The sequence below is a fragment of the Chinchilla lanigera genome, unplaced genomic scaffold, assembly GCF_000276665.1.
Source record: "Chinchilla lanigera isolate Chin_1 unplaced genomic scaffold, ChiLan1.0 scaffold00087, whole genome shotgun sequence".
Taxonomy (NCBI): domain Eukaryota; kingdom Metazoa; phylum Chordata; class Mammalia; order Rodentia; family Chinchillidae; genus Chinchilla; species Chinchilla lanigera.
In genome coordinates, this window is record NW_004955488.1 from 7,077,054 (window position 1) to 7,089,173 (window position 12,120).

A 12,120-nucleotide genomic window follows, 5' to 3' on the forward strand; every position below is an offset into this window, starting at 1 on the left:
AGCTCCCACGAGTGGTTGGAAGTTAGTACTTGCTGAGTGGAGACAGCCTGTCCACGTATTGTCACCTCTGTTCTGCTTTGTTCAGATGATTGGATAAATCCAGTGGGCTAAAGTATCATGATAAGAATGATGATTTAAAGTTTGAAATATTAGGACTAGACCCTTTTGTGTAATTTTTTTTGTCTCTTTGAGATAGGGTTTCACTATGCAGTTCAAGCTGGCTTTGAACTCACTTTGTCTCCCAGCTTTGCCTAGAATTCACAGCAGTCCTCCTGCCTCAGCCTCCGAGTGCTGGGATAACAGGTGTGTACCACCACACCTGGCAATTATGTACATATTTTTTTACCTAAGTAAGTTCTTTGGTGCATATGAGAAAGGCAGTATGTAGAGAGATTATCCTGCTAAGATATACACATCCAGTATATAAAAATTCTAAGCCTGGCCTGCTTAATTCCCATTTTTTAAGCTAGATGTTTGTAATTTCTTGAGATAGTTTAATGAAAAAGTGAACCAAGTTTCCAACTTCATTTAGCGGTTACATACGAAAAGTATCACTGCAGGTGAACAAACAGAACTTGACCTTTTTCACCAATTGAGAGACACTTTTGCCTATAAAGATTGGCAGAACTTTTTAAACAGCGCTAACTTGCCATTTCTTTTATCTGTATTCTCTAATTATTTCATTGACAAGTAATTTGCCCTGCCATGTTTTTTACAAGAAAACTTGTTAAGACTTCAGCGGTAGTCCTTCCCCAAACGACGTCTTCATGTTATTATTTCCACACTAAGAATTTTTTTTTCCATGTAACACTGTTCCTGCTTGGACTTCAATTCACACCCTCACCTTGGCCCCAGGAATTTTAAGGCTTGATTGCGGTAAGCACTGGTGGCTTCCTAGGATCATTCCTTTTTTTTTTGTACCAGGAATCGAACTCAGGACCTTGCGCTTGCCAGGTAGGTGCTAGTGCCACTGAGCTATCTTTCCGGCCCTCTTAAACTTATTTTATTCAAAGATAAGTGAGCTTTATAAGGATATGTCTTCATTATTTAGTTATATTAATATTTATATAGATATGTACACAGACAGGTACATTTTATTTCATCACGATTATTTTTTGTACCAGGAATCAAACTAAGGACCTCACACTTGCCAGGCAGGCACTATGCATTGAGCTATATATTCCAGGCACAGTGGGTACGTTTCAAAAGACAAACTAATTAATACCTAATAGATTCCAAACATCTTTCCAAATAATTTTTTCCTCTGTCTACTTATAAGTTTGCAGGTTTTATTTCCTTACAGCATAACTTATCTTTCTGAGCTTGTGAAAGAAATATTAAATTACAAAGCAAAGCGTTAACACTTTGCCTTTCAGGGGCATTATTCCAGTCCTGTTGTTCCATATAGTCTTTTATTTTAGGAGTTACTAAATGTCCTGTTTTTTTCCTGTCTTGTTCACTGGGAAAACAGGGGTAGATGGTCCCCTTCCCTAGATAGGAGACGACCTCCTAGCCCCAGGATTCAAATCCAGCATGCGTCTCCGGAGAATGACAGGTACTAGTCACTTCCTCTCAGACAAGGGGCTTCTAGAAGCTCGTAGGCCACCTCGTGAAGGATAATCAAGAGAAATGTTGGTTATGACACGCTTCCTGTCAGGAGCTAGAGCCAGATGTGTTGTGATTCCACCAGTAATCACACCCAGCTCTGTAAGCACCTCAGAATATTTACCGGCATGAAAGCAGCACAGAAAATTCTAGAGCTGGTACCCTGTGACAAGAGTTCTATTGTGTTACACTCTTATTTCAGTGCTTTGAATTGCTAGAAACATACTCATATTATTTTTGTTTTCAGGTGAATAAGTGAAAAATTCTTAGGTGCTTTAGAGCATATTAACATCTGACACAGAGGCTGTTCTTGGTTATTCTGTATTATTTGATGATTTAATCTCAGTTGTCTTGCTTTGTTACTATATAAGTTTCTCAGTAATGCGGTTTAGATTTTGCAGTATGTGAAAAAATGCCTGGTAGAAAGTTGGGCATGTGGTTCTTCTCTGAGTATGCTCCACGTGTACCGAGGCTTTAAATTAAATATTGTCAAGTGTTGGGGTCAGTCTGCAAGGTAGGTTTTTTAAAAATAGCATCAGTGCTTTAAATCCACTTCATAATGATTTATAAATTGCCACAATATGTATTTTCCATTGCCTTATTATTCTCATCATTGTGTACTTAGATTCAGTTCTCCGGTTATATGCTGTTTGTTAAATATTGTTCTTGTCTTTAAGTTTATTTCTTGACTGGTCACAAAAAGGCTTGGGGGTCTAAAATGCTTTTTTTCAGTAGAAATTCAATAAACACAATGGTAGTATTTATTTAAAAAGTAGGTTTGGTTTCTCTGTAATAGAATAGTTACATGAGTATACAGGTTTTGTGTTAACTATGTGTTTGTACACCAGAATAATTATTAACTTTTTGAAGATTACATAATTTATTTTTTGTACCAATACACAATCAAGATTTCAAGCTTATAGGAAAACTAAACACTGTCACTAAGAAAAATTTAATGTGACTTCACAAACATTGAAAGTGATCATGAATTACTGTCTTTTACATTTATAAGATACACAAACATATACATTTTACATAATTTATATTATACAAAATTCTTCAGATATTTTACTGTAATTTCTACAAGTAGATAAGAGAATATTTTTGGAAGTTTTAGAATTTCTAAAACAATGTTGAAAAGTATATAGTATTGACCTCCCAGGAATATTTCTGACTTTAAAATTATGAAGATATTCTTACAATTTTTTAATTAACAATGGTAAAACTTGTAAAAAATCTTCATTCCAACAAAATTTCTCTTTGCAAATGGTGTTATTCTAATATATAAAGTAACGTTTATGAGCCTGTGTACGTGTAAATCTATGAATTTTAATAAAACATGTATCTACTCAAGGCTTGAAAGTAACCAAAATTTGCAAGTAGCCATTCTGAAGAAAAATGTATTTGAGTTTGCCTCTGATTTAGCAAGGCATTGAGTTTGGTGCTCACACTAATTATTCATGTGTAAGTATAAAACTGTTTTAACTTACTATCATTCTGTAACTCAGCTTTAAACAATTTTCATAAATACTTTGTTCAAAAATTATTTATACAGGATTTATTTTGAATTGTATTTTCACATGCAAAGTTACTAACTCCAGCATTTTGATTGAGAATAATTTTGCATCAGTATACATGATATTTTTAAGAGTGCCATTTAATAATACAACTCAGATGCTGAAAATATTTGAAAACCTGTCAAGACTTTATTCAAGTACATGAAGCACCCACAGGTGTTAAGATTAATTCTTGAATGTTTCTGTTAAAGTAGTTCTATTTTCTTGGGAAGTAACAAAATTTGTGGAGTTTTCCATAAACCTTATTCAATAACATCTACTTGTCTATAAAAATCCTTGACCAAGAGTAGGTAATTTCTTTTAATTTAAAGTGAGTTAATATTATTTCTTCATTGAAAATGTTTATGAAATATATAAAACACTTTGTCACTTTCAGAATTCTTAGCAGTTGCCACACACATGCATGCTTTGTGTATAACCACTTATATGTTAAACCACAGATTTTTTTATTGTGCTTTTAAAAAAAATGCCTTATTTGAATGAATGAAAGGTACCCATGTACAGTACTAAAATACTTAGTGTGTCTGTTTAATGGCTATAGTAATATATACAAATATAGAAATGTAAAGGAAGGTGTTTCTTAATTTCATGTCTTTCTTCACTGCATATGACCACTTCTTGTTTATTTATTTATTTATTTATTTGATTTTTGGTACCAGGAATCGAACTCATGACCTCGTGCTTGCCAAGCAGGCGCTGTGCCGCTGAGCTATATCCCCGCGCACTTCTTATTCAAATTGATTCTATTTTAATTTATTTTTTTCTTCCCAGACACAGGAGGTACTAGGATGACAAATCCTTGTATTTTTACATTAAGACAACATAAACCATCTAAGTAGTCATCCAGCATGCACAGATATGCTTATATTAGTGTTCTAATTCAGTGACATCACTGTGCTGGATTTTTATTACATTTTTCCTAAGTCAGATTGTCCTATACTTTCATTCGTTAAAACAGTTGCATATAATTTTACTGTTTTCACATATTAGTTTTATAATTTAATAGAACTGTAATGTCTTCAGAAAACCTTCAGTTACCATTAAATAATCTAGGTGTGGCATCACACACCTGTAATCCCAGCAGTCATGAAACTGAGGCAGGAGAATCTCCATGAATTGGAGGCCATCCTGGGCTACATAATGAGATTAAGGCCAGCCTGAACTGCATATTGAGACCTTGCCACAAAAAAAAAAAAAAAAAAAAAATCATAGAATTGCACTGACACTAGTTGTTGAAGAGAAAAAGAAAATACCACAGAAACACAATTTAGAAATTACCTTTCTTTTGATTAGTACATTTTTAAAGTCTTCACACTTAAATTGAGAGAGAATGATACTTCATGATGGAATTTTAAAAGAATTTAGATGTAACTAGAAATATCCTCTTCAGTTTTCTGGTTATTACTCTTGTTTCAATTAATAGTGCCTACCACCTTGGATAAATCAGATAAAATTTTCTGGGATGTACTTCCCTTATCTGTAAATTTTGTACATGGGCCACCTGAATTCTAACATCTCTTAAGACTCTGTAACTAAATCTGTGCTGGCTTGCTGCATTATAAGACATATATTGGACCAATAAGGACTGGTAATTTATAAGAAATTAAATGAGTGTAAATGTCCATCAGCTGATTAATGGATAAAAAATTGTGGTGGTGCATACACACAATGGGATACCATTCAGCCCTCGAAAATTAAAATTTTGTCATTTGTGACAATATTGTTTTGACTATCCGACAGATTCTTATTGAGTACATTTCCAACTACTGTGCCCTAAATGTTGACTTCACACTGATAACCCAAATCACCACAGTTCCAGACCACAAGAAAATTAGGAGGGGCAATATAAGCCACAGGTAGTTTTACTACTGTGATCAGTTTTGTGATGACATGATCAGTAATTTTGATAGGAGAGTATATGAATATAGATAGATTGTTGTCATCTTTTTTAAACTTACCTTGAGCATCTTTTAATCCAAGGGATAGTTCTGTATAAAACATATAGTGTATTCCAAGCTGTGGCTTAGGATTTGGAGTTTAAAACGTGTTAGAATTTTCTGAGTTATTTTTCTTTACTCCGAATTATGACAATGAAGTGTATATTATTTTAGCTCTCTTTGAAGATTCTTTTAAGTCATTAGAACACATATTCTTGGTAGGAATCTTTAGGAGAATCTGTAATGGACCTGTGCTTTAATGGCATTTGAAAAGAAAGAAGTATCCTTCACTCCAAGACTGAAAACAAAAATCAGTTAGGTGAATTAGATGTGGGAGTCTCTGCAAGGCTACTTATCCTCCAGTTATGTAGCACTGGCTGTGAGTTTCACATTCTCACTGATGAACGGGTCTTTGCAGTTGAGAAAAATATGTTATCATTTAAAACTCTCCTTTTATAGTGCCACTTCCTACGTGGAAGGGATGCTGAGATTACTGCAAACCCAGATTTACGTAACACTCCAAAGCTGCACATACTGCCACAGGGACAGTAATGTTGAAATGTTCATAATGCCCTGTGAGGAGAAAGTTTTATGACTGCCAGATTGTAGGTGAGAAAAAAACTGAGGCACAGAGAGATTAAGTACACCAACCAGAGTCACCCACCCAGCTAGTCCCAAAGTTGCAGCTCGGTTCACTCCGATCAGTGCTCTTGGCCAGTGTGTTCTTGTTTCATTTACAGCTGAGATGCAGGGTGATGAGTGCTATTGGAGTGTATGCCCCCATCACACCTCTAGCTTGATATTTAGCCCCTGTGTGAGAGCGAAGGCCTGGGTCCCTTATTCTTAAAAAGGGTGAGTGTTACCTGTGTCTTTGCGTTGGCAAGATACAAGAGCTGATGCAGGTGAAGACGCACAGGGAGAGCACTGAGTCCATGATAGATGCCATTTTCAGTACCCTCTCCATCACTGTCATCAGCACGGTCTGTTTAGGGCATGAATGCATCAATTTTTCAATGAGGAAGAGCAATTTGAAAATTTAAAAAAAAAATTTTCAACAGATTTGGGAGGAAGCAGAATTTCAGTTGAGTCTAGAGAATCTACCAGGGATAGAGAGAGAAGAAGACAAGTTCTAAAATATGCTTTACAACCATGTCATTGTTCAGAGGCAGAACATTTCTACAGAGACCCCCCCATATTCCACACAGTGTCTCTTCCCGTTCCCCCCAAACTCTTCTCAGTTGACTCAGGACTCAGCTCCTGCAAAACTGGGCTCCTTACTATTCCTGGGACCTAAGGTGTGTTCCTGGCTTCGGGCTTGCTCCTTCCCTGTTTCCTTTGCCTGTGATACTCTTCCCTTTGATATATATATATATATATATATATATATCCAAATCCAACTCCCACAACTGAAAGTTTACTAAAATGTCACCATCTCGGTTGTCCTTTCCTGTCAGCCCTCATTAGAAATTAAACCTGCATCTGTCTGTATCTCCCTCTCCGCACTTTTTATCTTTCCAAGCTGGTCCCACATTTCCTGGTTTCTTCCCTTCCTGAGCAAGGGTACAGTCATGGGATATGCACCCAAGTTTACCTCTGTCACTCCGGGCAGTGCATAGCAGAAACATCTTAGGATTCAGACAGGCTGGTCTTCCCACCTTTGCTGCTTTCTGTCTAAGTGGCTTTGTCCTAAGCCTGTTCCCTCACCTGGGAAATGGAGGACATGAAGGTGATGCTTTCTTAAAGGATCACCATGAGTTCGAGGCCAGCCTTGGCTACCTCGTGAATTCAAGCCCAACCTGAACTACACAGCAGGACCTTGTCTGAAAAACAAAACCAAACACAAACAAAAAAACAAAGGTTGTCATGGAGACTAAATAAATCAGTGCCTGTTAGATGACGTTCCCTCACCGGTGAAATGGAGGAGTAGAATTTTTCTCCAGTATATCAAATACCCTTTTCTCCATCTAGGGAGAGAAGGTGCTGAGAGATTACACCTCTTTCTCTCACATTTTTATCTCAGAAGTGGGTTGTCAGAGTCAAGGGAGGCTGAAGAACACACAGCTGACACCCTGAGTTGGAGAAGGAAGATAACTTGAGTCCAGTTTCTGGAGAAGTAAATGGGACAGAGAGATGTGTGGCCATAGAAGTCTGTGCTCCTTGTGAAAGCAGACTTTGCAGTATTCTGATTTTGTTTCTAATACCTTGCAGGGATTTACATATAATGGACACTAGGTTAAGATATTTGTCATTAATAAGTGAAGATGAACATTTGTCTCAACATTGTTAGAAGTAAGGAATATTGGGAAAGAAAATAAGTGTGAATTATAGAAGGTTCAAAATCCATATAAAATATGCATTCTTATGGTTTCTCTTAAGGTATGTGTTTCTAGATCACACTATTTTATATTAATGTATTTCTAATGTATAGTAGTTCTAGGATAAATATGTGAGATGATGCATCAGTTTATTCAATTACAGTGATAACTTTACTACATAGACACATCTTCATAACATAATGTTTATACCTGAAGTGTACATGACAAAATTCATATCTATATCTGTATCTATATTTATATCTATATCTATGAAACATTTAGGGTAAATAGGCACATGTCAGTTGGCTTTAGTGTTAGGATATATATATAATTTCTGTGAGAAAATATGTTTTAAATTCCAAATGTTGAATGTATCTATGTACTTTTAGAAAGTAAATTGAGGACTTTATTAGTTCTTTGCTTTGTGACATGTGATTGACATTTTCAAAGCTATATCATTACCAAAGCTTCTTTCTGATAATTAACAAAATAGTTTTAATAGTTGATTTGAACACTTGCAGTTACATTGTCATCTTTCACCATAGCATTTTTTTTTTCTTGTCATAAATTTTGTTGCTGAAAGCAACCTTTATAGCACCAACTTTCAGATATTAAAAGCAAAGGGAACTGAATGTAGTGGTGCATGACTGTAATCCCAGCACTCCATAGGCTGAAACAGGAGGATCTCCAAGAGTTTGAGGCCTGCGTGGTCTACATAGTGACTTCAAGGCCAATCTAAGTTACATAGCAAGACCTGGTACTCCTCAAGCTATTTAATGAAATAGAGATAAAGTACACGTAAAGTCTTTCCTGGAAGTTAACATTACCCTGGCCCCCAAACCACACAAAGATCCCACCAAAAGAGAGAATAATAAAACAATGTCTTTAATGAAATAGGTACAAAAATCCTCAACAAGACACTGGGAAACAATGCAGTTAATCATTTAAAAGATCATACATCATGGCCAGTTAGGGTGTATCCCAGGAATGCAAGGATCTTTCAACATACACAAATCATTAAATATAATACCCTACATGAACAGAAAAAGGACAAAAATTGCACAGTCATCTCAGTAGATGCAGAAGAAGCCTTTGACAAGACAAATGTTCTTTTGTGCTGACATTGAAGAAAATAAACATAGAATATCTCAATCTAATAAAAGTTATTTATGGCAAATCTACTGCAGACATCTTGTTAGGTGGGGAAAAAACTGAAAGTTACCCCTCAAAAATCAGCAACAAGACAAGCTGTTCACTCTAGTCACTTCTGTTCAACATGGTTCTTGAAACGTTAGCAAGAGAAGTTAGGCAAGGAAAAGAAATAAAAGGGAAAGGAAGGAAAAAAAGAAGTCTGATCATCATTATTTGCACGTGACATGATGTTGTACATAGAAGACCCACAAAATCCACTAAAAGACTTTTAAGAATCACTAATCAAATATATTAATGTAGCAAAATACAAAATTAACATGGAAAACTCAATAACATTCCTGTACACTAATAACCCACTGAGAAAGAAGTTAGGAAAAATACCATTCATAATAGCACCAAGAATAATACCTCAGAATTAACTTAAGGAAGTGAAAGTTCTTCACAATGAAAACCATAGTAACCTGAAAAAAGAAATCCAATAGGACATGAAAAAATGGAAAGATGCCCATTTAATGGGTAGGAAAAATGAAGATAGTCAAATAGACACACAGATTTTATGCAATTCCAGTCAAAATACCAATAGCATTCTTCACAGGAGAAAACAAGAAACCCAGAATAGCAAAAACAGACCTTTACAATCAGAGCAAAGCAGGAAGCACCTCCATCCCAGACTTGAAGTTGTATTACAGAGGTACATTGATAAAAATAAGACAGTACTGCCACACAAATAGACATGAAGATTAGTGGAACAAAATCTTAGAGGGTGTAGAAACAAACCTTAGCATATTCAACTCTTTGATCTTTGACAAAGGGGCCAAAAACATACAAGAGAGGAATGATGGCCTATTTAATAAATGGTGTTGGAAAAACTGGCTATCCACATAAGAAGACTGGCTCTAGACCCATATCTACCACCATGTATTAAGCTAAAATCAAAGTGGGTTGAAGCACAATATGTCAAAACAGAAACACTGAGCTTGTGGAAGATGCTATGGATGAGTGTTCTCTTGACATAGGCATGGGAAAGAACTTTCTGAACAGAACCCCAGTTGCACAGGAAATAGTACCAAGAATCAAAAAACGGGATCATACCAAATTAGGAAGCTTCTTACCGCAAAAGAAACAACCAACAGAGCAAAAACACAACCTGCAGAATGGAAAAAAATATTTTGTCAGGTATTCCTCAGACAGAGGACTAGTATCTATTATGTATAAAAATGGGAAGAAATTAGATACCGCAAAATAAAAGACCCAGCCAGAAATGAACAAGTGAAATGAATACACCCTTCAGAGAAGAGCAAATGGCCAATAAATACATAAAGAAATGCTTAGCTTTACTGACCACTAGAGAAATGCAAGTAAACACAGCATGGGAATTCCGTCTTACCTCAGAAAGAATCTCCATCGTCAAGAAATCCGTGTTAGCAAATGCTGTAGAGGCTGTGGGAGAAAATGGAAAGCCTTCTACACTGTTGACGGGAATGCAAACAGGCACAGCTAGGATGGAAACAATTATGGAGATACCTTAAAAACAAGAACTAGAGGGGCTGGGGATTTAGCTCAGTGCCACAGCACCTGCCTGGCAAGCGCGAGGTCATGAGTTCGATTCCCGGTACCGGAAAACAAACAAACAAAAAAAACCCTAGAACTAGAAATTCCATTTCACCCAGTGCTTATCCTTCTAGGTGTCTTCCTGAAAGAGTTAAAGTCATCATATTACAGAGATACATGCATACCCATGTTTAGGGCAGAACAGTTCACAATAGGTAAATTTTGGAAGCAGCCTATTTGCCCATGAATAGATGCATGGATAAAGACGATGTGGTATTTACACAATATGGGATTTACCATAAAGAAGGATAAACTTATTTGTAGGAAAATGGATGAGACTGTAACTTTAAGTGAAATAAATCAGACACACAAGGTTAAATATGATATGGTTTCTCTTACATGAGAAATCCCAATTATAAGTAAAGAGCAAAATTGAAGACATGATACACAGTAGGGAGATAGGCCTTTCTTAAAGGGGAAGGGGATTGAAGAGATGGAGGAGGAAGGGGAAGGACGATAAAAGGAATGAAGATGCCACATAAGGAATGTAAGCATATGCTGCAGATGTGTACTAATAAAACAAACCTTTCTGATTAAAGAGAGGTCTCTTTTGGCTTCTGATAGCCTCTCAATAAATAAAAGTGCACTTTTCTCCATGCGGTCTTTTAGCACCAGCCCATTACCTGTATCACATTCCTTCATCACCTCACCATTGGGTCTGTCTGTTCATCAGGAGAGGCAGAGTTGCCCATCAGGAGTCCTCTTAGATCTTGCTATGGTCACACTTGTCTAGGCTAATGAGCTGTCACTGCTCTCGTCTCCTATGGGCAACTCATGTCTTCCACCAACACCAATTCTGATTTCTTTTTTAATTTTGAAAAGTACTGATGGACATAATCATTTGAGTAAGATAGTTGTCATTTTTCATGTCTGTTATTTTTATCATTGTATGGCTGTTACTGTAGCTTTATTCATCATATATTTTGTATTTCTTTAACATTTCATTCCACAGGCACTCCAGAAAGTCTGAAAGATCTAGCATCCAAAAACAGACTAGAAAAGGCACTACCTCTGATGCAGAAAGGTAGGCTTGGTGTTGTGCTGTGCTACCATTTCCGTATACTGATAGAGCGAGGTGCACTGTCTGAAGAATTTGATGTGAATAATCCTGCCTGTGTGGGAGAATAGTCTCATTGAAGAAATAACCACAAGGCAGTTTGGGGGTAGCCCTTAAATCTAGGGTTAAAAAATTTCATGTGTTTCTCTTTACAATAATTTGATTATTAATGAGGATTGAATCAACACATATTGTAATCAACACATTGTATATAAATGTTTGATTTTAATATTTTATTTCTGATGTCCTATGAAGTGTTCCCAATGCATATCGTACCTGGAATATGCAAATATTTTGAGAGTCAGGCATTTACTCAGTGTCATCTTTTTTAAAAAAATCTGTTTTCTACAGTTGAATACTTTGAGAATTCTTGTTGTGTTTTACCACTATACATTTATCCAAGTTAATGTAAAAATTAAAAGGAATTAGTGACTTTTTGTTCCCAGTTCACCCAGTTCCACAAAGTTTTTGAGTACTTTTAAGTTCATGATATTAAGACTTTCTTAAACAGAGCTGCAAAAACACCTGAAAAGTTCAGTTCTTGTATACACATTCACTCTTGTTTATGTGACAATTCCGGGGAGTGTGTTGGAGGACACAGGTACAAATGGATGAATGCCGTAGCTCTGGTTGTAGAGGTCTGTGCAGGTACTTCAAAAACAGGAATGAGGGTATAATGAGGGGATTAGAAAATATTTCAGAAATGGGTGCGATGTGAACTAAAGCCATATAGGTAAAAGTAGATGTGAGGAATAGAACCCTATATTCCATTAGATGGAACAGTGTGCAAAAACCCCAAGACTTGATATAATTTCATGAGTTTGGGGAAACCGTGCCCATTTTGGAATGGAAGATAGAATTCAAGG

General features: G+C 36.2%; 1 protein-coding gene across 18 annotated transcripts in view; it reads left to right on the forward strand.

Moving 5' to 3' along the window:
- Rims1 (regulating synaptic membrane exocytosis 1) overlaps positions 1–12,120 on the forward strand; it is a 197,456-nt gene that overhangs the window by 77,926 nt on the left and 107,410 nt on the right. For 6 of the 18 annotated variants that reach the window (XM_013504429.1, XM_013504441.1, XM_013504434.1 and 3 more), the window contains 2 exons: positions 1,472–1,555; positions 11,150–11,221. The exons of 5 other annotated variants lie outside the window; for them this stretch is intronic. In XM_013504429.1, the coding sequence (XP_013359883.1) occupies positions 1,472–1,555; positions 11,150–11,221 (156 nt within the window). The remainder of the gene's footprint in view (positions 1–1,471; positions 1,556–11,149; positions 11,222–12,120) is intronic. 7 more of the 18 variants (XM_013504432.1, XM_013504433.1, XM_013504444.1 and 4 more) reach the window with 2 other exon arrangements.